The following is a 26,780-nucleotide window of genomic DNA, read 5'->3' as shown; positions in this document are numbered from 1 at the left end:
AAAAACCCTTTTCTGCCCTTTACTTACATATTTGGTTAATTTTCTTTCGTACTCTAATTTTCCTCTCCTTTTTAATCTTTTACTAATTCTTCGCTTTTTTTTATATTCTGTCTACCCTTCTGACTGGCCACTTAATCGCCACTTATCCTCGGGGAATTATATGTATTATTTGAGTCTGAAGCTAACTTTGACCTTTCTTGTTCAGCAAAATCCTTTCGAATTTCTCTCATTTCTTGGCATGTATTTATTCTGCACTTTCTGGATTGAGAAGTGAGTTGAAAAATTGAAAACACAAGGATAATGTAGGCAGAAATTCCATTTATTAGCTAAGAACAGCCCAGAGTAAAGTTTGAAACTTAGTTCTAAAAACTGATTGATAAATGCCTGTAAGTAACTCCAAAGATTTAATCTAGTATTTTGTTCCAAGCTGCAAGTTTCACAAATTCTCCTGTCAGTAAGAAACTTTTATATGTCTGGTAATATATATATTCCACCTGGAAAGCTCTCACTTACCGAATCTGCATGCACTTAATGCTGTCCTATCCCACTTCATTCAGTACCCGATTGTGTCCTTAATCCAACTGTAATACCGTGATACTCTGGTGTAAAAGCCATATCTTCCAGAAACTGCACAGCCATCGCCCCAGCTAACAATGCCTGTTAGAAACCACGTATTTTTGTAGTTTGTGACATGAGGACCCCCGCTGTCTCCATGACATGCGTCTTTACTTCCATCTTGGTATCCAGCACAGAACATGTTCCCAGTGACGCTGTATTTACTGGATTCTTTGCATTTACTGCGATCGACATAAGGGACGTCGATTTTCTGAAGCAGTACTGCAGTGGCTCCCTTGTCAGCGAGCTGGCCCCAGCCGCTAACCATCCCATAAACTTGTGTCATTAACACCTTTTCGGCAAAGCGTTTCTCAGGGACACAGATGGGGATAACCAAGCTATTGAACTGTATCGGTGTTTTCAGCAGGATTAATGCAATGTCATGGTCATACCGGCTCCGACTGATATTGTACTTTGGGTACATCACCACTCTCTCCACCTCGTGGTACATCTCCGTGTGTTCAATTTTGTCAACGTTGTGCTCACCTGTTGCAAAGGAAAAAGTGAAAACTGGTAATAACTACAAAGGAGAAGTGACAGCCTATAGATAACTGAGCTGGGCTGAGAGGTAGCAAATGGAGTTTAATGCGGACAAGTGTGAGGTGATGCACTTTGGTAGGAATAACCGGAAGGCAAAGTACTGGGCTAATGGTAAGATTCTTGGTAGTGTAGATGAGCAGAGAGATCTTGGTGTCCATGTACACAGATCCTTGAAAGTTGCCACCCAGGTTGACAGGGCTGTTAAGAAGGCATACAGTGTTTTAGCTTTTATTAATAGAGGGATCGAGTTCCGGAATTAAGAGGTTATGCTGCAGCTGTACAAAACTCTGGTGCGGCCGCACTTGGAGTATTGCGTACAGTTCTGGTCACCGCATTATAAGAAGGATGTGGAAGCTTTGGAAAGGGTGCGGAGGAGATTTACTAGGATGCTGCCTGGTATGGAGGGAAGGTCTTACGAGGAAAGGCTGAGGGACTTGAGGCTGTTTTCATTAGAGAGAAGAAGGTTGAGAGGTGACTTAATTGAAACATATGAAATAATCAGAGGGTTAGATATGGTGGATAGGGAGAGCCTTTTTCCTAGGATAGTGACAGCGAGCACGAGGGGTCATAGCTTTAAATTGAGGGGTGAAAGATATAGGACAGATGTCAGAGGTAGTTTCTTTACTCAGAGAGTAATAAGGGAATGGAACTCTTTGCCTGCAACGGTAGTGGATTCGCCAACTTTAGGTACATTTAAGTCGTCATTGGATAAGCATATGGACGTACATGGAATAGTGTAGGTTAGACGGGCTTGAGATCGGTATGACAGGTCGGCCCAACATGGAGGGCCGAAGGGCCTGTACTGTGCTGTAATGTTTTATGTTCTATGTTTAACACAGTGTGGAGCTGCGGGAAGGCAGCATCATGCTGCTGGGCCTGCTGTGTTCCTTCAGCTCCACACTGTGCTTTCTCTGATTACAGCATTGGCGGTTCTTACTGTCCTCTTATTGCTAGTCTATTAATCCAGAAACCCAGGTGATATTCCAAGGAACCAGATTCAAATCTTGCCAACCATCCAGGATGGGAGAATGGTGAGTTAATTGGTTTAGGGACAGTGATAGTATTCCTACTTCTGGGCCAGGAGACCTGGGTCCCTGGCCTGGGAATTCCCTCCCTAAAGGCATTTTGTGCCAACTTACAGCAGGTGGACTGTGGCGGCTCAAGAAGACAGCTCACCATCACCTTCTCAAGGGGCAACCAGGAACAGGCAATAAATTTCTGAGCAGCCAGTAATTCCCAAGTTCCAAGTGTGAATAAAAAAATGTCCCACCAGCTCCAGAGATATGTCACAACATCTCTAAACAGGTTGCTCTGAAAATCCCAACAGTAAAAGCAAATAGATAAAAATCAGTGAGAGAGAAAACAGGTTTGAGCTTCTAAAAACCAAACGAGCTGTGGATGCTGTAAATCAGAAACAATAACAAAGTGGCTGGAAAAGCTCAGCAGGTCTGGCAGCATCTGTGAAGGAAAAAACAGAGTTAACGTTTCACGTCCAGTGACCCTTCTTCAGAACTGATAGTAGCGAGGAAAATGTCAGTTTATATGCAGAAAATAGGTTGGAGGTGAGGGGTAAGGAATAAGTAATAGGCAGAGATCGAGCCCAAAGAGAGAGAATAACAGTTGGATAGATAAAGGAGTTGCTAACGATCAGGCTGGGAGGGTGAATGGCTGTTAATGGGAACTGTTAGTCACTAACAACAGGGGGAGTGCAGTGGCAGGCTCTGTGGTAACAAAGCCTGGTGTGTGGGGTAGGGGGCTGGGACTTGGGAGAGTTTAGGCCCGAAAAATTATTGAAGTCAATATTGAGTGCGGAGGGCTGCAGGGTCCCCAAGTGGGAAATGAGGTGTTGTTCCTCCAGCTTGAGCTTCGCTTTGCTGGAACACTGCAGCAAGCCAGAGACAGAGATGTTGATCAGGGAGTAGGGTGGTGTGTTAAAGTGACAGACAACTGGAAGCTCAGTCTTTTTTGTGGGCAGAGCATAGATGTTCTGCAAAGTGGTCATCTAGACTATGCTTCATTTCCCCAATGTAGTAGGTGGAAGGAAGCAGAGTTAACTTTTCGAGTCCAGTGACTTTTCTTCAGATCACCAGATTCCTGGATTACTGTTAACAAAGTGTGGGGCTGGATGAACACAGCAGGCAAAGCAGCATCTCAGGAGCACAAAAGTTGATGTTTCGGGCCTAGACCCTTCATCAGAGAGGGGGATGGGGTGAGGGAGCTGAAATAATTAGGGAGAGAGGGGGAGGCGGACCGAAGATGGATAGAGGACAAGATAGTTGGAGAGGAGAGTATAGGTGGGGAGGTGGGGAGTGGATAGGTCAGTCAGGGGAGGACGGACAAGTCAAGGAGGTGGGATGAGGTTAGTAGGTAGGAAATGGAGGTGCCGCGTCTCCCGCATTTCCTGCAACACATCCCTCACATCCCGCCCCCACCATAACTGCCCTAAAAGAATCGCCCTCGTCCTCACATACCATCCCACCAACCTCTGGATACAACGCATCATCCTCCGACACTTCCGTCATCTACAATCTGACCCCACCACCCAAGACATTTTTCCATCCCCACCTTTGTCTGCCTTCCGGAGAGACCACTCTCTCCATGACTCCCTTGTCCGCTCCACACTCCCCTCCAAGCCCACCACACCCGGCACCTTCCCCTGCAACCGCAGGAAGTGCTACACTTGCCCCCACACCTCCTCCCTCACCCCCATCCCAGGCCCCAAGATGACTTTCCATGTTAAGCAGATGTTCACCTGCACATCTGCCAATGTGGTATACTGTATCCACTGTACACGGTGTGGCTTCCTCTACATTGGGGAAACCAAGCGGAGGCTTGGGGACCACTTTGCAGAACACCTCCACTCGGTTCACAATAAACAACTGCACCTCCTAGTCGCGAACCATTTTAACTCCCCCTTCCATTCCTCAGACGACATGTCCATCATGGGCCCCCTGCAGTGCCACAATGATGCCACCCGAAGGTTGCAGGAACAGCAACTCATATTCCACTTGGGAACCCTGCAGCCCAATGGTATCAATGTGGACTTCACAAGTCTCAAAATCTCCCCTTCCCCCACTGCATCACAAAACCAGCCCAGCTCATCCCTGCCTCCCTAACCTGTTCTTCCTCTCACCGATCCCCTCCTCCCACCTCAAGCCGCATCTCCATTTCCTACCTACCAACCTCATCCTGCCTCCTTGACCTGTCCGTCCTCCCCTGACTGACATATCCCCTCCCCACCTCCCCACCTATACTCTCCTTTCCACCTATCTTCTCCTCTTTCCATCTTCGGTCCGCCTCCCCCTCTCTCCCTATTTATTCCAGTTCCCTCTCCCCATCCCCCTCTCTGATGAAGGGTCTCGGCCCGAAACGTCAGCTTTTGTGGTCCTGAGATTCTGCTTGGCCTGCTGCGTTCAGCCAGCTCCATACTTTGCTATCTTGGATTCTCCAGCATCTGCAGTTCACATTGTCTCTTATCTTGGATTACTGTGTCCATTTTGGTGAAAGTAGGACCTGAGCTTGTTGAAAATGTTTAACTGTAATCAAGTACAATTGATCGTGGGGAATTTGTAGCTCATCTTTGTGGAATTCCTCTTGTGTAAGTTTGACACACACACACACACACACACACACACACACACACACACACACACACACACACACACACACACACACACACACATAAACACACACACACTCAAACACACAGTGACAGTCACAAATGCACGTGCACACACACACACACACACACACACACACACACACACAAATTATCTCAGACACACACTCACACACACATAGTCACACACATACACACACACATTTACACACATTTATACTCACACACACATTTACACACACAGGCACACACTCTCCCAAATGAAGTGCAGCTGTACAAAGGAACTGGTGCTTTTTACAAGTTCTCTCCCTGTGATGCTAAATGTGAAAACAACCTCCTTCACATGTTACTTACCAACAACAACCCGAAATGTCACAGGGTAATAAAAACAATGTGCGGCTGTAATCACCCACTTTTCACTCAGGATGGTTCCACCACAGAACCCCTTCTTCTTAATATCATCCAGTAACAAAACCTTCAACAAGAAACAGAGAAACATTATCAGTTGGTCAGCTGGTGAAAAATTGCTGGAAAAGCTCAGCAGGTCTGGTAGTATTTTTGGAGAGAAGGCAGAGTTAATGTTTTGGGTCCAGTGACCCTTCCTCAGAACTTCATCAGCAGGATTTGTTTCATTGCAGACACCCAGCAACAAGAACAAATGTCTTATCCAATGAAACAGGCAGCTGTCTTTCTCAATAACAGCAAAACACTGCAGGTGATGGAAAGCTGAAACAAAAACAGAGAACACCACAAGAACTGAGTAGGTCAAAGATGATGCTGGGCCTCCTGTGGTCATCCAGCTTCACACTTTGTTATTTCGGATTCTGCAGCTTCTGTAGTTCCCATTATCTAGGTCCAACAGATGGTGGGACAGGGAACTGGTGCTTTGTCAGAGATTTCCTGCTTTATGCCTTCCACTGCTGGATCAACAAACATAGTGCCTGCCACCTAGAGATAATAGGAACTGCAGATGCTGGAGAATCCGAGATAACAAAGTGTGGAGCTGGATGAACACAGCAGGCCTCTCTGATGAAGGGTCTAGGCCTGAAACGTCAGTTTTTGTGCTCCTGAGATGTTGCTAGGCCTGCTGTGTTCATCCAGCTCTACACTTTGTTAGCCTGCCACCTAGAGTTCTCTACACACAGTGGAATAATGCAGGACTCTATAAGGATAATATTCATTCTGCTGGTGATGTCCTGCCCAGTTATCTCCAGCTGCATTATCATAAACAGCTTTATTCAAACCTGTGACAACATTAACCCTTTGGAGGAATTAGGGTATGTTCCTGACACAAAACACCTAAAGACAAGAAGATGTAGGAGCAGGAGGATGCCATTCAGCTCATGAATTCTACTCCATCATGCAATGAAATCATGGCTGATCTGATAATTACCAACTCCACTTTCCTACCTTTTCACCCATCGTCCTTTCCCGTGACTGATTCTGTCTCAGCCTTGAACATACTCAATGACCCAGCCTCAACAACAGTTGGCTGGGAAGAATTCCACAGAAAATACCCACTGAGAGGGTAAAAAAAACCCTCCTCAGCTCTGTTTTAAATGGTCAATTGATACTCTTAAGATCTTTCCACATCATGGTCACTGTTCACTGGAGTTTTTTTCATTTATTCATGAGATGAGGGAGTCGCTGTCTAGGCGGCATGTATTACTCATTCCTAATTGCCCACAGGGCAGTTAAGAGCCAACCACATTGCTGTGGTACTGGAATCACATGTAGACCAAACCAGGCAAGGTTGGCGGTTTCCTTCCCTAAAGGACATTAGTGAATCAGATGGGATTTTCTGACCTTTGACAATGGATTCACGGCCATCATTAGCTTCTTAATTCCAGATATTTATTGAATTCAAATTCCACCATCTTCCATGGTGGGATTCAACATGGGTCCCCAGAACATTATCTGGGTCTCTGGATTAACAGTCCAGCAGTAATAACACTAGGCTATTGCCTTCCCTCTGAGATCATGTATCAAAACTGCTTTATTGCGTTTGATGAGGTCCAGGATAGTCTTGTTCTCTTTGGTCTCCAGCAGCTCCCACATGCTATAGCTACAACACATCACCCTGCCATCAGTATCATAACTAATTTTTTAAAACTAGTTTTAAGGTCACACTTAACAAGCTATTTTTGAGAAAAAGAAGATTTGAAACCTAAACACAAACTGAATACCTTCCGTTCTTCAAAGATTAGAAATGCTCACTATCCTACTCACCAATCAGCTATATTTCCTGCACTTATGTCATACTAAGTTCTCTGCCACCAATCTCACTGTTTCTTGATCTCTTGATCCAGAATTTTTGTCTTCTCCCCCGGCCTCTCACTCAAACTATATTATTATGAGCCTTAGAAATAAAATAAGCCCTACTCATTTACCAGATACTAATCACCTGACCTGCTTCTACCAGGGGAAGCAATGGCCCAGTGGTGTTATTGCTGGGCTGTTAATCCAGAGGCCCCGATAATGTTCTGGGGACCTAGATCAAATCTCACCATGGCAGGTGGTGGAATTTGAGTTCAATAAATATCTGGAATGAAGCATCTCATGATGTCCATGAATCCATTGTCAATTGTCAGGAAAAACCCACAGGTGTCACTAATGTCCTTCAAGGAAGGAAGCTGCCATCCTTACCTGGTCTGGCCTACATGTGACTCCAGACCCACAGCAATGTGGTTGACCCTTAACTGCAGGATGGACAATAAATGCTGCCTGGCCAGCGATGCCCTCATCCCATGAATGAATGAAAAAAAAAATCAATTCCTAGGATAAAGCTACCAACACCTCTGCCTTAAGACCATAAGACCATAAGACCATAAGACATAAGAGTGGAAGTAAGGCCATTTGGCCCATCAGGTCCACTCCGCCATTTAAATCATGGTGTAAATCTTGCCTCCTGAGGAACTCAACTCTGATAATTGGACATGAATACTCAAGCTAGGGTCCATTCAGTGCATTAAAGCTGCTCACTGTTCAGTAAAGCCAACGCTGATCTGATTATAACCCACACTCTGTATTTGAATCTACTCCTTGTAACCTCCACCATTGACACTCAGTAGCAACAGAGCGCACCACCTCCAAGGTCCTCATAAAGCACTTGGTGCACGGCCAGTTCCATTGGGTCAAACACAGGCAGCAGGTACATGGGAACACCACCCCCTGCAAGTTCCTCTCCAACCAACTCACCATCCTGACTTGGAAACATATCATTGTTCCTTCACTGCCGCTGGGTCAAAATCCTGGAATACCCTCCCTAAGGGTATCATGGAGGTGCCTGCAAGCACATTATCTGCAGCAGTTCAAAAAGGCAGTTTACCATCACCTTCTCAAGGGCCACTAGGGACAGGCAATAAATGCTGGCCCCAGCCAGTGATGCTCACTTTTTATGTCTTGCCAACCAGAAAGTGACTCATTAATGCCTTCACTCTAAGTAAAGACTGAAAGAACTGCAGATGCTGTCAATCAGGAACATAAACAAACTTGCTGGGAAAGGGCAGGTCTGGCAGCATCTGTGGAGGAGAAAACAGAGTTAATGGTTTTGGATCCGGTTCTGAGGAAGGGACACCGGATCTGAAACATTAACTCTGTTTTCTCCTTCACACATGCTGCCAGACCTGCTGAGCTTTCTCAGCAACTTCTATTTTTGTTTTAATGCCTATACTCTGATAATGAGTCAATCCTTTCTCCATGCCAATACAGGTAGATTATGAATGGGTTCCATTTCCTGAATACAGTTCTAAGCTGACTTACACACAAGTTGGAAAACACTATAATACAACATTAAACACCATTTGTAAGTCAGAAAATGCTCACATGTTATGTCTTTAAAACTAAAATTAATGTTGGCTTTCCGTTATAAGTATGAGCATTCGAGTCTGATTTGCATGAATCGGGGATTGTTTTTGTGTTATTCCAACTGTATGAGAATTTACTTTCTGCTATAAACTTTGACTTGGCACCTTCTGGAAGTCTAAATACATTCACTGATTCCCCTGTAACCACAGCAAGTGCTATTTCTTCAAAGAACTCTAACAAATTGGATACAAATTATTTCCCTTTCACAAAACCATGCTGGCTTTGCCTGGTTGCCATGAATTTTTCTACGGGCCCTGCTGCAGCATCTTTAACAACAGCTTCTAACATTCATAAAAGTCCTTTCTTTCACTCAAATTGAAATACTCAAAATCCATGGGGAGGGAGATAGAGTTTGCAACCAGCAATTTCCTGGATGTGTAGAAGGTTAGGGCGGGATGATAAAGAACCACAAATTGGTTATAATATGCAAGGACATGGCCAAGCTCAGCTTTTGTTTTTAAATTGATTCACAGCGTCATGGGCACTGCCCAGGTGTGGTTTCCCCAACAATGGTTTCATGTTCATCATTTCAACTCTTGCTTCCAGATTCTGCCATTAGCTGTGGTCAGATTATCAACCCAGGCTCCCAGACCCAAGTCTCTAGATTCATGAGCCAGCAACATTACCGCTTGGCCATCACCTCCCCCTGTCCTGGCTTGATTACCTCGTGCCAATCTCCCGTCTTTTCCCACTATCCCTGCTCACATGTGACAGCCTGGAGTCCAGAGTAAAACACAATGTGATCATTGCCCCAGCAGTATTCTCATTTGTGTGAACAGTTTCCAGGCAAATAAAAATATTGATATATTGGCCAATTGACTGCCATTTTATCAAGATGCTGGCATTTTACCAGCCTTGAAGCAGTGTAATGGCATCTGGGAAATTTGACAAGACCATCAAGATGGTGTTTTTGGGGTGACTGTTTTACTTTCAGGAGGTGCCTGGCCCACGTTAGAACACTGGGCATTAATAACTAATGTCCTTTAGAGAAGGAAACTGCCGTCCTTACCTGATCTGACCTACATGTGACTCCAAGAGTGTGGAGACATGTGGTTGACTCTTAACTGCCCTCTGAGCAATTAGGGATGGGCAATACATGCTGCGTGGCAAGAGACAGTCTCATTCCGTGAATGAAAAAATAATGGTTCCTGGCCTGACTCTATTGGCTTCAAGCTCCGGTCACCAGGGGTCAGAACATCCATAATCCCCTTCCTGAAAGAGAGTCACTGCAGTCCCAGGGAAGCATAGGCTGCTTTCTCAGAGAGATGGAGAGAGAGAGACAGAGAAAACAGGAGGTGGTTTTAACCTGAGGTTCACCACACCACAGGCTGGGGGTAAGGATGAGCAGGTAAACCCTCCTGGTGACCTCAGCCAGTATGAGAGTAGCACCCACACTGTCAGCACCAGTGTCCAGATAACTGAGTAAACCAAGCTGTGACCCTTCAAGGGGACCTCATGGTAAGATGGACATCCACTCCATTTCCTACCATAACTTTACCTTGTGAGATGCAGTGCCGAAGTGCTGGGGCTTCTTTTTATTCATTCACGGGATGTAGGTATTTGCTGGCTGAGTCAACATTTATTGCCCATTCTCGGGGACAGTTAAAAGTCAAACACGTTGCCATGGGTTACATGCAGGCCAGGCCAGGTAAGGATGGCAGGAGAAAATTACTGCAGACACTGGAATCTGTACTGAAAGGAACAAGTGCTGGCGATCACAGCAGGTCAGACAGCATCCATGGAGAGGCAGCAAGGTAAAGATGGCAGTTTCCTTTCTGAAAGGACATTCGTGAATTGGTTAGGTTTTAATGGAATCTTAATTCCAGATTCTTATCAAGTTCAAATTCCAACATCTGCCATGGTGGGATTCAAATCCAGGTCTACAGAACATTATCTGGGTCTCTGGTTTAATTGCCTTGCGATAATACCACTAGGCCATTGCCTACCCCCAAAGGGCTGGAATCCCTCTGATCATAGGGTCTCTCTCTTTTTAAGGACATACCTGCCAAGGGCACTGTCCCTTGGGACACTCTTCACCACCAACAATTCTGGCATCGTCTCCTCCTGATGGATTGAGGTGAGTATAATTAGTAGCTCCTGTGCTGTTACTGGTGTTGGAAACAGCCTCGATGTTATTACTGTGCAGAGTATCTGTCATGTTAAGCAGAGATGCGTTGACTGGGACAGTGCTGTTAGTTTCAGAATCTGGCATGGATTTGGTATCAAGAGATCGCACAGCGTAGATTGGTGCTATTCGTCCACATGCATGTTCCACTGTCCAAAAAGAAAGAAATGAATGAACATGTGATGCTTACTTTTCGCTATCATGCGTGTGCTAGTTCTATTCCCCTAGTGCCAATCTCCTGTCTTTCTCCAGATCGCTGCACACCATTACTATCCTAATGACCATGCAATAGCCCTCTTGAATACCTCAATTGAAGCTGCCTCCACTAAACTTCCAGGTGTCTCATCTGTTTTTCTGAAATAAAAACAAAATAACGTAAACTCACATCCAACTGGAGTGAATTAGTTGCCATCAAACTGCCTGTGAATCCACATGGGAGTGGGGATGCATTTGGAAAGCAGCCCAATGTGACTCTCTGTCACATACTTGGCAGTGCTGTCCAAGGCAGAGAAAGATTTCACTGAAGATATCTACAAAGGGATATCAATAGGTTCAGAGAATGAGACTAAACTATAAATTGGCAGACAGGGTCCAGATACTCCCCAATCAGCCCGTTTGGAGCAGGTGGGACTTGAACTCAGGGCTCCTGGCTCAGAGATGGGGACATTAAAACCCACGACAGATGGAGTATAAAGTGAGAAAATGTGACAGTATCAACTTTGGCAGTGAGAATAGTTAAATGAGAAATATTGCCTGAGGGATATGGGGCACAGGGATCATGAAAAATTCAAAATAATAAAGTGTGAAGCTGGATGAACACAGCAGGCCAAGCAGCATCTCAGGTGCTCCTGAGATGCTGCTTGGCCTGCTGTGTTCATCCAGCTTCACACTTTATTATCTTGGATTCTCCAGCATCTGCAGTTCCCATTATCCCTGAAAAATTCAAATGCAGCTTCACCAAATCATTAGGAAAGGAGACTAAATTTTGGCTTTTTTGCAAGGAGAAAAAAAATATAAAAGTTGAGACCACATCTTGGGGCTGTGAATAAGTTTAGTTCACCTTTACAAAGAACGAACATCATTGAAGAAGGGCAGGAGAAGGCAACATGACCCTACCTAGAGTATAGGGCAGAATGGCTTGTGTCTGTGCTGTCACCTCAGGATAACTTTATTAAGAGGGTATGATACTGTAGCTGTTACCTGCAGGGATACAGGAATGTTGATCAGCATGGAGCTGGTAGGTTGGTGCACATGCACACTTCACTCCTCTTCCTGAATCCATTTTGCAGAAATGATGGCATTTTCCATTATCCAAACTGCACAATTTTACCAGTTCTGCAGGAGCACAAAACAATGTTTACAATCTGCTTTAGATAACTGTAAACCAAGATAACCAAATTTACCAAACGACTCTCAAATAAAGACATTACCAACAAAATTCCACAAGCATCAGTAACAATGAAAATTAATGTGACTTAACAATGATACTGGGAATGCAAAGGTCAATCTCACTTTAAATAGTTGATGAAATGAAGATGCTCAAGCACAAGTACCTAGACCAATTCTTACATAAATATGGTCCTCCTAACTCTCTGTCTGACAGGGAAAATCTTTCATTGTCTATTCATTGATTGGGCCCTTGAGTCTCATTCACTGGCATCTGTGTTATATTTGAGGTACCCACATATGTATATTACTCAGGGTTCTTGTGGTACAAGTTAGTATCCCTACCTGTAGGCTAGGATCCCTGGTGCCAGTCCCACATATTCCAGGGATGTGTCAAAATGTCCCTAACCAGGTTGATTAGGAAGATGCTGACAGGTAACATTGGAAAGAAATGCCTCCTGCATTTGTGTCACACAAGTCCCGATGGAGCAGATTTTCAGAAGTTAACTAACCCTAACCCTAACCAGAGGTTAACTAACCTTAATCCTAACCCTAACCAGAAGTTAACTAACCCTAACCCTAACCAAAGGTTAACTAACCGTAACCCTAATCCAGAGGGTCCAGTGTGACTGGCAAATCAACAATTGGTCGCTCACACCTCACTTTTCAGATGTATTCTCTTAGCTCTTTCACATACCTGAGCCATTTACAATCCAGTCCCTTTTTACCTCAGTCGATGTGAAAGGTTGTTATGTAACAATAAAAGATTATAGTTTAAGGGTAATGTATGAGAATGGATAGAGGATTGGCTGGCTGGCTGAAAACAGAGAGTATGTGTAAATGGATATTTGTCTGATTGGTCAGATGTGATGAGTACATTGCTACAGGGGTCTGTGCTGGGATAAGCATGTTTTACAATTTATTTTAATAACTTAGGTGCAAGGAGTAAATGCATGATGGCTGGATTCACAGGCAACTTGAAAATTGTTAGGAAATGTTATTGTACTGGGGCCATTATAATTTACAATATATGTCAATGATTTAGATGAGGAAAGTAAATGTACTATCACCAAGTTTGTGGATGATAGAAAAATAGGTGGGAAGACAAATGATTAGGATGATGCAAAATGAAGGCAGAAGGATAAAGATTGTTTAAGTGAGTGAACGGAAGCTTGGCAGGGTGAAATCAAGTGGGAAAATGTAAGGTTATGCATTTTAGCTGAAGAACCGAGAGGCCGGGTATTATTTAATTGGAGAAAGACTGCAAAAAACTACAGAATAGAGGGGTGTGGGAGTTCTGATGCAAAAATTATGAAAAGCTGGCATCCATATTCAGTGGGCAACAGGGAAGGCAAATGGAATGCTAGACTTTATTTCAAATGGAGTGGAGTATGGAACTAGGGAATTTGTGTTAAAATTGTACAAGGCACTGGTCAGACCACAGCTGGAATACAATTTTGGGCACTTTATCTAAAGACAGGTACACTGGAATTGGAAACAGTCCTGAACAGGCACATGGGGCTGAAGGGCTTTCTTATCAGGAGATGTTGAGTTGGTTCTGAGGGTGAATTTGAACAAAAAACAGGAATACCAGGTTTCTTGGATACCAGATTTGGTTGATTTGATGTCACGGGCAGTCTCTGTCCAATTAACTGTCATGTTCCCATATTATTACAATGATGACCGTACAAAGAGCACTTCATTGGTTTTAAGATATTCTGAGGCTGGGAACTTCACTATTGAAACACAAGCCATCTTTCACTCCCACTAGCATGGCATACTGCACAGGACTGAGCTGTGCTCACTGAGGGCATGACCATGCTTGTTTATCTTACCATTTTCACAGTTCTTGCCTTGAAAGCCTGGTTGACACCAACAGGCATAGGAGCCCATACCGTCCTTACACTCCCCTTCATTTTGGCAAGGATTAGAGTCACATTGGTTTCCATCTGAAAATGAGCCACAATAACTTCATTACATTTTGAATTCAATTTCTTTATTCATTCACAGGATGAGAGCATTGCTGGTCAAGCAGCATTTATTGCCCTAAACGCCCAGAGGGCAGTTCAGAGTCAACCACATTGCTGTGTGTCTGGAGTCACACGTAGGCCAGGGCAGGTAAGGATAGCTCTTTCCTTCCCTAAAGGACATTCGTGAACCTGATGGGTTTATCCTGACAATCAACAATGGATTCGTGGTCATCATTAGATTCTTAGTTTCAGATATTTATTGAACTCAAATTCCACCAGCTGCCATGGCAAGATTCGAAGTCAGGTCCCCAGAACATTATCTGGGTCTCTGGATTAATTGTCCAGTGATAATACCACCGGGTCATTGCTTCCCACACATGGTGTGAACCAACTCAGATGTCCAGCTACAAGAACTTGCATTGTTCCAATCTTAGAGAAATATCATGTGTAGAATTTAGGACCAAAAAAAACTTTAAAATTGATTCCAAATCCATTTAAAATGTCCATTTACTTGGAGCAGCTGGATACCACAAAGCCTCCTTAAACCTAACCTGACTGAGATTACAAATGATTTTACTGTAAGTGCTTGAGCTTCAGCAAGGTCTACAAAATTAATTGGCAAGCTGAAGAGGTGGTCAGTTAGCTCATCTGGTGGGGTGGGTGGTATGCTATTACAGACCAATGCCAACAGCATCGGGTCAAATCCTGAACTGGTTAAGGTTACCATGGAGGCTTTGCTTCTCATCCTCCCTCCTTTCTTTGAGGTGTGATAACCCTTGGGTTAAACCACTACCCCCACTAGTCCTCTCACACTCTCTCTCTTACAATGAGAGTGCAGCCCTATGGCCCCATGAGACTCTAGCAACTACCTTTTCCTTTTGCCAAGGCCAGGCAGTCCAGTTGGAATATTGTAACAATGAACACAACCTAACATCAATGAACAGTGAAAGACTGGAGAAACCTGATTCTAACAAAGATAATAAAATGTGAGGCTGGATGAACACAGCAGGCCAAGCAGCATCTCAGGAGCACAAAAGCCGACGTTTCGGGCCTAGACCCTTCATCAGACCCTCTCTGATGAAGGGTCTAGGCCCAAAACGTCGGCTTTTGTGCTCCTGAGATGCTGCTTGGCCTGCTGTGTTCATCCAGCCTCACATTTTATTATCTTGGAATTCTCCAGCATCTGCAGTTCCCATTATCTCTAACAAAGATAAGAGGCTTAAGGCAACAGGGTAAGAAATGATGCAGGAGGTGTAGATTATGACAGTCTCTTCAAACTGAACTCTAAGATTTGGACAAGAATTCACGGTTCAAATGAGTAAACAGCAAGTTTAAAGCAAATACCTCCTGGAGCTTAATAAATTCTTGCAGTTTCCTCAGATGAAATCTTATTATATCTTAATATTCAGATCAACATTGGCAAAATTAGTGTCAGCATATATTTACTTCTGTTGAGAGGTTTTGGCAATGAAGAGTTTTAAAGGCTGTTGGAAAGGGAGGTTAGTGCAGGCTCATGGAAAACAAGAACCGTTGGAAGTCTCATGAAAAAATGTCGTGTGAATATTTCTAAAATGCACTTCAATTCAATGTGATCCTTGATACCATCTGGCCATTAAATCACAATACAATGTCACCCATCATGCTTCTGCTGGCAATGAGTTGTCCGATTAGTTCCAGAGGCCTGTTTTGTACCAAACCGTTGCCCCCTCCCTCCAGCCCACTTGTTAAGTACTTATTCATTTCCCTTTTGAAATTCTTATCGAATCTGCCTCCACCATTCTTTCAGAGAGAGCAGTCTGGATTACAACACTCACTCACCGGACTGTTAATCCAGTGACTCCCATAAAGTGCTGAGGAATCTGGGTTCAAATCCTGCCCCAGCAGATGGTGGAATGTGAATTCACTAAAAATTTGGAATTAATAGTCTAATGATGACCACGACTCCATTGTCGATTGTTAGAAAAATCAGTCTGGTTCACTCATGTCCTCCGGGGAAGGAACCTGCTTGTCTTCACCTGGACTGGCCTACATGTGACTCCAGACCACAGCACTGTGGCTGACTTTCAACTGCTCTCAGGGTAATTAGGGATGGGCAATAAATGCTCTGATGCCCTCCCTATTATCAGCCTAATGAACCTTCACTGTACTCCCTCTATGATGGGTATATCCTCTCTTAGGTGTGGAGACCAAAACTGCACACAATATTCCAGGTATGGTGTTGTCAAAGCCCTGTATAACAGCTGTAAGATATCCTTACTTCTGAACTCAAAACCTTTTGCAACGATGATCAACATACCAACTGCCTTCCAGCTACTTGCTGCACCTGCTTGTCAAGTTTCATTGACTGGTGTACAAGGACCCCCAGATCTCCTTGTACATCCTCATTTTCTAATATAATCACAATTTAAATAAAACGTTTTCTTTCTGTTTTTCACATTGAAGAGTATAACTTCACTTTTAGCCACCTTGTGCTATCGCTGCCATTTGCTTGCCCCATCATTTGTCTAAATCACTTAGAAGCCTCCTTGCACTCTCCTCCCACTCACGATCCTGCACAGTTTTCCATCATCAGCAAACTTGGAAATGTTTCACTAAGTTCCCTCATCAGGTCAGATATAGATCATGAATAGCTGGACCCAAACATACATCCCATTGCAGCACCCACTAGCTACTGTCTGTCAGATGCAAAATGACCCATTTCTTGCCATTCTCTGTTTCCTGTCTGTCAGCCAATTCTCAATCCATGCCAAAATATCATCCCCAACCCTATGTGTTGTCATCCCGTTAATGTTTTCCAATGTTTTGTCCTCACATCTTTTATAATAGTCTCTCGCATTTTCACTATTACTGATGTTAATTGGTCTATAATTCCCTTTATTTTTCCTTCCCTCTTCTTTAAATAGCGAGGTTACATGACAATGAATGAAAACTGCTTCAGAGTCGATTGAATTTTGGAAGATGACCACCATTACATCCAATTTTTCCAGAGCCACTTCCTTTAGTATTCTGGGATGTAGATTATCAGGCTCTGGGAACTTGTCAGCCTTTAACCACAATCACTTTCTCAGAACCATTTTCTTCCTAATACTGATTTCCTTCAATTCCTCTCTCTCATGAGGCACTTGGTTCCCTAACATTTCTGGGAGGTTACTTGTACCCACTTTTATGAAGGCAGAACCAAAGTATGTGTAAAATTATTTGGCAATTTCTTTGCTCCCCATTATAACTTCCTCATCCTCTGACAGTAAGGGATCCACATTTATCTTTATTTATCTTCCTCTCTTCATGATGTTGTTGACTTGCTCACCAAGTTGGCTTGTTTTCATTCAGACTTTTCGTCACTATGCTAGGTGACATTATCAGTGGAGACTCTGATGGTTTGCTGTTGTTCTACTCCATTGGAATTTATACTGTCTGGTCTGTTATGCTGAGTAGTATCACTCCCGGTTTTGATCTGTATTGGTTTCTATATGGGGGTCCAATACTATACGTGTGTTGATTGCATTATGCGTGGAGAACCATGCCTCTAGTAATTCCCATGCGTGTCTATGTTTGGTTTGGGCTGCTATAGTTCTGTTGTCCCAGTAAAACTGTTGGCCTTCATTGTCTCAGTGCGCTGATATTAAGGAAAGTTCATTGTGCTGTTTTGCTGCTAGCTGATGTTTGTGTATTCTGATGTCTAGTTTCCTTCCTGTCTGTCTGATTGTGGCAGTCATTGCATGGTATTTTGTAAACTACGTTGGTTCTGCTAGTTGTTGGAGTGGGTTCTTTAATTTTTGTGAGTGTTTGTCGTAAAGTGGCTGTGGGCTATGTGCTACTCTGATTCCTAGTGATCTTAGGATTCTCATTGTCAGTTCTGATATGTTCTTGATGTAGGGCAGTGTGGCCAGTGTGTTAGGGCATACTGTCCCCTCTTGCTGTTGTCTATTTAGTAGGTACCTGTGGATGAAGTTGTGGGGATATCCGTTCAGAGCGAAGATTTTGTGTAGGCGCTCTTCCACTTTCCTGCATAGTGCTAGCGTGTTGCAGTAAGTGGAGGCCTATCTGAGTAGAGTCCTAACACAGCTTTGTTTGTGAATGTTGGGATGATTGCTGTGGAAGTTGAGAATTGAGTCAGTGTGGGTTGCGTTCCTGTGTAATGAGGTTTGGAACTCCTTGTTGGTCATACATTCAACTCTGATGCCCAGAAACGGAAGCTGGTTGTTGTTTTCTTATTCCCTTGTAAATTTTATCCCAGTGAATGCATTGATGATGAGGTGATGGATCTCTTCTAGTTTATTGTGTTTAATAATGACAAATGTGTCGTCCGCGTACCAGACCCACAGTGTAGATCGAATGCGGGGGAGGGTGGTGTGTTCTAGTCTTTGCATGGCTGCCTCAGTGATGAGTCCTGAGATGGGTGACCCCATGGGTGTGACTTTGATCTGTTTGTATATTTGACCATGAAAGAGGAAATGTGTGGTGAGGCATAAATCTAGTAGTTGAGTATGTTACCATTGCTAACTGAGTTGCCGATCTGCAATCCTGCTTTACTAGCATTGTGGCCAGTGCTTCTTTGGCTAGGTGGATGTCAATAGATGTGAATTAGGCTGTGACACCAAAGGATGCAATAATCGCGTGGTCACTGATTTTTATGTTCTTGAGGGTATTAAGAGATCTGTGGGTTGAGTGGATGGGATGGGGTGATCTGTTGACTAGGTGTTTCGGTCCCTGACATAGGTCCTTGGCCAGTTGGTGTGAAGATGTGCCCGGTAGTGAGACAATGGGTCTGAGGGGAATATCTGGTTTGTGTACTTTAGGAAGTCCATAGAAGCGGGGAGTGTTTGTGCCTTCTGGATTCATTCTCATATAGTCTGTCTTCGTTATCTGTCCTGTATCCTTCAGCCTCTTCAGTGTCTGGGTGATTCTATTGCCACTCACTGCAACATGCCACAACTACACAGGAAAGAAGAACAGCGTCTATACAAATCTTCACTACGAGTGGATATCCCCACAACTTCATCCACAGATACCCACTAAATCAACAACAAGAGAACACAGTATGCCCTAACGCACTGGCCACATTGACCTACACCAGGAACATCTCAGAACTGACAATGAGGCACCTAGGACCAATGGGAATGAATCATGGTGGCACACAAGCTCATAGCCACTCTATAACAAACACTCACAAGGATTAAAGACCCCACTCCCAAAACACGCAGAACCAACATAGTTTACAAAATACCATGCAACGATTGCCACAAAAGTTACATCAGACAGACAGGAAGGAAGCTAGCCATCAGAATACATGAACAGCTAGCAGCAAAACAACACAACAAACTCTCCTTTAATATCAGTGCACTCGGACAATGAACACCATCAGTTTAACTGGAACAAGGTAACAACAGTAGCCCAAACCAAACATAGACACGCACCGGAATTCCTAGAGGCATGGTTCCCAACACATACAGCAATCAACAAACATATAGAACTGGACCCCATGTACAAACCCACACAGACCAAAACCAGAAATGACAGTACTCACAATAATGGATCAGACAGTATCAATTCCAAGCAGAGTAGAATAACATCGCTTCATCGGGGGTTCCACTGATAATGTCACTTCGCATGGTGATGAAATGTTTGAACGAAAACGAGCCAGCTCGGCAAGCAAGTTAACAATCTCACCCACAACCCGAGTTACAGAGTTTTGCTAAAATTTTCAATTCCTCTCCTCATATTTTTGATTCAGTTTCTGCATTTTTTATGCAGTTACTCCATTAATCAAAATGTCTTTCCTCTTTTGCCGAATATTACAAGGCTCCCAGTCATCAGGCTTGCTGCATTTCCTGGCAATTTCGTATGTCTCCTCTTTAGATCTAATAGTTTCTTTTATAAACCATGACTGAGTCACTTTTCCTCACTTATTTTTGTGCCAGACAGGAACGAATAGTTATTGTGAAATCATGCACATAATCTTTAAATCTAATCCACTAACTATCCACGCCAAACCCTTTAGAAAGATCCTCAATCCATCATTACTAATTTGTGCCTCATTTCTTTGTACTTTCCTTTACTAGATTTCGTATCCTTTCCCACAAAATGCTTCAAATCTGGCTACTGAGTGATCTACCACTGCAAACAGAACGCCTTCATGTAATAAGTCACAACCGTTCTCCCTTAAAATTTACTTCAGAGGTTTATTAAGACTTTTAAAGGAAAATTTTGCTTTGGGTGAAGAAATGGTTTTAGGAAAACTCCCAACATTCCCAATTCAGAAAGACAAATCCTATTTGTTTATGTGATTATGTTTCAGAATGTGGTATTAATCTACATAATTTAATGTAGATCATTGCTCCGAACAATTATTAAAGTTAGTTCCTTTTCCTGCTGGATTTTTATCACTTTAGTTAATTAAAAGTTAACATAGCAAACAAAAAATAGGAGCAAGAGTGAGCCATTCAGCCCTTCAATCCTGCTCCACCGTTCACGCTGATAAAAACCGAAAGAACTGCGGACGCTTTCAATCAGGAACAAAAAGAGAAGTTGCTGGAAAAGCTCAGCAGGTTTGGCAGCATCTGTGAAGAAAATGTCAGAGTTAACGTTTCAGGTCTGGTGACCCTTCCTCAGAACACTATGATCATTGCTGACCATTCAACTCAGTAACCTGTCACTGCTTTGTCCCATACACATTGATCCCCTTAGCCATACCAACTATATCTCACTTGAAACATTCAGCGTTTTGGCCTCAACCCCTTTCTCTGGTAGAGGATTCCACAGGATCACCACTCTTTGCATGAAGAAATTTCTCCCTCATCTCAGTTTAAAATGACCTGCCCTGTATTTTTAAACTGCTTTAACTGATTTTGGACTCCACAGTCATCACAGGCATCACTCTCACTTACCCTCGCTCCTATTCTTTGTTTCTATGTTAACTTTTAATCTTGTTCAAATTCGATCGATTTCTATGAGACTCCCCCCTCATTCGTCTATACTCCGGTGAATTTAGTCCGAGCCAATCCAGTTTCCACATATCAATCCTGTCATTCCAGGAATCAGTCTGGTACTTTTAAAGAGTTACACAGTTAAAGATTAAACATTAAAAGGGTGTTATAAATATCTTACCTGAGTATTTAGTCCAAAATTCATCCTGGAAGAGAAATTAAAAAATACATGGGTGCATATGTCACATATAAATAACTCACGTGCTTGTCAGAAATTATAATATTAAGTGTACAAAACTGAAATAGACCATTCTGCTGCTTCTGAATTGTTCCATGATTTACTAGGACATTCTGCAAATTTAACACAACCAAAATATTTCACAAAGAGGTGGCCAGGCAATGAATGGAAACTCTTAGCAAGATTTGTTAAGGTTTTTTGAGAAGCAGTTAGACAAGCGCCAGAAGTGCTGTAGTGCACCAGTTCTGGAAAATAGGATTAGAATAGGTCGATGCTTGGTATCCAGTGCAGACTTGATGAGCCAAAGGGACTTTACCAGTGCTGCATCAACCCTATGTGACAGAAATATGGCTAATAGTTCATTTTGAGAACATAATTCATCAGAAGCAGCCTCACAGGTAGACAGTGTGGTTAAGAAGGCATTTAGCACACTTGCCTTCATTGCTCGGATCTTTGAGTCTAGGAATTGGGACTTCACGTTGAGGTTGCACAGAATATTATTAAACTGGAGAAGGTGCAGAAAGGATTTTTTTAGGATTTTGCTGGGACTGTTTGTAAAAACAGGTTGGACAGACTGAGACTTTTTCCACTGGAACGTCGAAGGCTGAGGGGTGACCTTATAGAGGGGCATTGATAAGGTGAAAGACAAGGGCCTTTTCCATAGGGTGGGGGAGTTCAAAACCAGGGGGCATATCTTTAAGGTGAGAAGAGGAAGATTTAAAAAGCACACAAGGGCCAACTTTTTTTATAAAGCGACAGCATGGAATGAACGGCCAGAGGAAGTAGTGCAGTTACAATGTTTAAGAGACATTTGGATAAGTACGTGAATAGGAAAGGTTTGGAGGGATATGGGCCAGGAGCAGGGAAGTGGGACTAGCTCAGTCTGGGAACATGGAATGGTTGGGTAGAAGGGTCTGTTTCCATGCTCTGTGGCTCTATGACTATGACTCAGGAAAAAAAATATCATTTAGGAGATGGTTTCAGAAGTGTGTGGAAGGGCTGATGATTGAAGGGAAAGGCAGGCTTGAGGGCTAGGAGAAATTGGAGCTGTAGGGGCATAGGGCATGGGGGCATTGGGATAAGTAAAAGCCCTGGCTTGGAAGGACAGGGGGATTATGAGTCTGTGACAAAAATAGAAAATCTGGAAAAGATCAGCAGATCTGGCAGCATCTGTGGAGAGAAAGCAGAGTTAACATTTTGGTTAAGTGACTTCAAACTGATGGTAGCTGGGAAAATGTTGTTTTATATGCAGAAGGTAGATTGGGAGGAGGGCTTATGGAGTAAACAATAGGTGGGGGTAGAGCCCAAAGAGAGAGAGAGAAAGAGAGAGAGAGAGAGCTCTTTATCAACAATATTTTAGCACACTTATTTTGCTTTACATCATTTGTTACTGCTCACTCATGGTGTTCCCAGTTCTGTAAACATTACCAGGAGGTACTTGTTTTCAAATATTTCTCGTGCCTCTTCATAGGAGCATCTTTCCTCAATGCATTCTCTTTCAAAATTATCTGGTTTCATTTCTTCAAAAACCCTATTGGCTCTTTTCTGCCTCTGTATGATGCTGCTTGCTTTTTCCCTTTGGAGAAATACTGAAAGGAATCAAAAGAAAAAAAAGGAAGTTAAACTGAATATCGGAGCGCATTCGGAATATTGTGTTCAGTTCTGGGCACCCTATTTAAGGAAAGGTATTAACACCATGGAGAGGAGATTTACTAGAAATAATATGAAGAGTTAGATATTTTGGATACAAGGAAGGCTTGGAGAAATGGAGCTTATTCTCATTGGAGCAGAAAAGATTAAGGGATGACCTCATTGAGGGTTTAAAACTTTATGAACAATTTTGACAGGGTAAAGAGGATATTGTGTTTCCACTGGTTGGTGTGTTCATAACTAAGGGTCATAATTGTCAGTGAGAGAACTAGGAGCGAGATGAGGAGAAACTTCTTTACTCAGAGGGTTGTTAGGATTTGGAATGCCTGCAAGAGTGGTGAAGCAGATTCCCCAGGACATTCCAAAAGAGAACCGGATATATATGTGAAAGCAATGAATTTTGAGGGCTATGGAGATAGGGCTATAGAGTGGGACTAGCTGGGTAGGTCATCTGGGAGCTGATACAGAATGTGAAGTGACCCATTTTGGTTCATAGACTGGGGAGAGGCAACAGAGAATAGTTGGCACAATGTTAAATGTGGTGTAAGAATAGAGAGACCTGACCATAGGCAAAGCTGCTAAAAATAGTCTTTAGTCCAATTTTAACTCCATGGCCTTGGGTGGGTTTTGCATTAGTTTGAACTGTGTCCAAATTGAAGAGAGTATGCTAAACTGGCCCAACATCTTAGATGTGAGAAATTAATTATGGGCTTCACACTTTAAGAAGGCATTGGGGTATTGGGAGAGGAAGGAGATGAACCAGGGTGGCACCAGGCCTGAGAACACAGCAGTTACATGGAGCGAATGGAGATGTTGGACTTCTTCCCTCACCACAGGAATGAATATTTGATAAAACTGTTAAAAATTAGGAAGGATTTTGTTAGATTAAACAGGATGAGCAATTTTCACTGGCAGTGGGATCAGTAACCAGGGAACAGAGAGGTAGAAGCGCTGATAATCAAAACAGATGCCACATGAAGAATATTTTTATCATACAGTGAGTCTTTATGACTTTTACTGGGAGCAGTAGGCAGCTAGTCTGGTTAACCAGGGCAGAAACAATGGGCTGAATGGTTTATTTCTGTACTGTATATGTCATATGGTTCTATGTTGCTAAATATAGTGAATTGTGTAATAGGGCTTGAAGTTTTATAAATCATTTTTTAGATTCATAGAGTCATACAGCATGGAATCAAACCCTTCAGTGAAACCAGTCCAAGCTGACCATGTTCCCAAACCAAATTAGTCCCATGTGCCTGTGTTTGGTCCACATCCCTCCAAATCTTTCCTATTCATCAACTTATCCGAATGTCTTTCAATGTTGCAAATGATCCTGCATCCGCCACTTTCTCTGGCTTGTGTAAAATAAAAAGTTGACCCCATGACATTTCTCAATCTTCCTTGTTTCATCTTCAAAATATGCCCTGCAGTTTTGAACTCTCCCAGCCTCGGGAAAAGACCCTTGTCTTTCACCTTATTTATGCCCCTCATGATTTTATTAACCTCAATAAGGTGAACCCTCAACCTCTATGCTCCAGGGAAAAAGGTCCCAGCCTATTTAGTTTATTTTTAAAAAATCTCAAACCCTTCATTCCTGGCAGCAAGCTTGAAATGTAAACTCTTTGTCTACTTCCAAGCATGTGATGAATATGTCCTGCATTTTCCATTGATACTGAGTGAAAGAACTATTCCAATGCAAAATTAACTGTCACCCTTTAAATGTTATTGTGTTTGTAAGAAAACAAGAAACTACATCAGAGATACACTCTGTTGTTACAGTCTGCTAAAAGTATCAATTATTCATGGGTTATTAGACAACTTGCTGAACTGAAGTCATTAAAGTTTTTTGAAATCCAGCCAGACATTCTTAACGATTATAGCTGTCAAAATGAAAATGTCCAGACATGCTGTTTGAAACTGACAGAATAGAATGATATTGCATTGTGATTTCAAAGCAAGATATCTGTTTGGATGAAAAGGGGCAGGTTCAGATATTATTATCAACTTTCATAAGCTATTTTAACAGACAGCTAAGTCAATTGATTTAAATCATGGTACAAAATATGACTGTACTACATGGTGAGAACTACACAAAAACAGACCCCCTTCTGACGAATTATAAATATGTCCACATTACTATCTCGCATTGAATAGTGACATTTGAAGCATTTCTGGCTCTTATCTAGTGAGACCACAGACCTCCCTCCCCTGCAGTGTGGCCATGAACTCACAAAGCAAGTGTACTTTTTAAGAGCTTACAACACCCAAAATAGGACAGGAAACAATATGTCAGAGAAAATACACCCTCTCAAGGGCAATAGGGATTGAAGATAAATGCTGGCCCAGCCAGAGATGCCCTCATCTCACGACGGCCTAAAAACTAAAGTTGTATCAAACTGTGACAACAGGTAGACAGTCAGCTTTGTCAATGACAACCAACATCCGCAAAGATGTCACCCTCCCACGTTCTTACCATTGCAGGACCATTCTACAAAATCCAGAGCCCAGGCTCACAGTCTAAGAATTCAGGGTGGGCAATTTGGGACTGAGATGAGGAAAGATACCTTCACCCAGAGAGTGGTGAACCTGTGGAATTCTCTGCCACAGAATGTGATTTAGGCTAAAACATTGAATGTTTTCAAGAAATTAGCTGTATTTCCTAAGGATGGGAGGGGGTAAAGATTATGGGACAAAAAACAGGAACAGAGAACTGAGTTGGATAATCAGTTCTGATCCTATTGAATGGCGGAGTAGGCTTGGAGGACCGAATGGCCTACTTCTGCTCCTATGTCTCTAATCTGTAACTGTATGATCTATCATTCAGAGAAGCATCCACTGTTCTGAGGTAGTCCCTTATCGAAGGGAAGACAGAAGGAGAAAGTAGTTGAGGAAATGGTGGATCAGAAAGCATCTCGTGCCCTAGATCAGCAAGTATTGTGAAAGGTTTTAAAATGAAAATCCTTCTGGGAAATCCTGCAGCCTGCATTGCTTTCGAATGAACGTTAATTTCCACTAAAGTAGCTGATCGAAAATGTACTTACCTTCGCCATGACTGAACTTGAAGAGCCCAAGAAGACTAACAATTAATAACAAGTCAATTTTTGCCATTATTCTCTGTTTGAAAATAGAAATTCAATGGATGAACTAACTGAAGGGAGGGAGACCAGTTGTTCAATGATTAGCCACTGAGTCCATGTAGTGTACCACACTTTGTTGACAATGTGACTTACTCAATAATCGAGTTCAAATCCAGATCTCTTGACAGCTGTGATCAAACCTAGAAACTTCAACACACTGTCTCAGGGAGAAACTCCAAACTCAACCTTAATTATTTAGTTGCTTTTCCATCCTTCAAACAGTGTTTTTTATATAAAATATTAGAATTAGCTATAAAATTATAACTGACAAAACTATCCATTTATAAAGCTAATCAGTATTTGTTATATCAATGTAAACAGGCCACTTTTATTCTAATCTCTATTAACCAAAACACAATTACTTTTGCCTAGTCTCCACATCACTCCCTCAGTACAAATATAACATTTTAACCAGTTGTTCTTAAATTAACTGCAAAATTCGGAAAACAATTACATAGATTTAGTGCGGGGGGGGGGTTGCTCAAAATATTCTGGGGTGTTAATTCACAAAAACAGAGAAACTGCTTTCATTAGTAGGAGGGCCAGTAACCAGAGGGATAGACACAGGCTAAAATAATTGACGAAAGTACCAGAGGGAGAGTGTAGAGTGGGTTGTTGGAACCTGGAAAGCACTGCTTGGTGGTTGAAGCAGATTGAGTCATAACTTGCAAAAAAGAACAGACTATGAGCAGAGGGAGACTGTGCTT

The 26,780-nt window shown here is 42.8% G+C and overlaps 1 protein-coding gene across 1 annotated transcript; it reads right to left on the bottom strand.

Moving 5' to 3' along the window:
• Positions 1–301: 301 nt before the first annotated feature.
• Positions 302–26,120, bottom strand: LOC125458852 (coagulation factor IX-like). Its single transcript, XM_048544606.1, has 8 exons — positions 25,978–26,120; positions 22,715–22,875; positions 21,230–21,254; positions 13,988–14,101; positions 11,967–12,101; positions 10,644–10,915; positions 5,129–5,249; positions 302–1,101 (listed from the first exon to the last, which is right to left on the bottom strand). Exons 1-8 carry the CDS (start codon positions 26,042–26,044, stop codon positions 554–556), a joined length of 1,443 nt encoding a protein of 480 aa, XP_048400563.1. The 5' UTR covers positions 26,045–26,120; the 3' UTR covers positions 302–553.
• Between the last annotated feature and the right edge of the window lie 660 nt (positions 26,121–26,780).

The sequence above is a fragment of the Stegostoma tigrinum genome, chromosome 15 (genome assembly GCF_030684315.1).
Source record: "Stegostoma tigrinum isolate sSteTig4 chromosome 15, sSteTig4.hap1, whole genome shotgun sequence".
Classification (NCBI taxonomy): Eukaryota; Metazoa; Chordata; class Chondrichthyes; order Orectolobiformes; family Stegostomatidae; genus Stegostoma; species Stegostoma tigrinum.
Note: the sequence above shows the minus strand (reverse complement) of the source record. Positions and strands in the feature narration are given on the sequence as shown.

What these genes read in the sequence shown, in the direction of transcription:
- LOC125458852 (XM_048544606.1), bottom strand. Translation starts at nt 26,044, where the DNA reads ATGGCAAAAATTGACTTGTTATTAATTGTTAGTCTTCTTGGGCTCTTC. An exon ending in CAAGTTCAGTCATGGCGAAG is followed by an intron (nt 22,876 to 25,977) that starts GTAAGTACATTT and finishes GATTCCTTTCAG; the next exon opens with TATTTCTCCAAAGGGAAAAA. An exon ending in TTGAAAACAAGTACCTCCTG is followed by an intron (nt 21,255 to 22,714) that starts GTAATGTTTACA and finishes TTTCTCTTCCAG; the next exon opens with GATGAATTTTGGACTAAATA.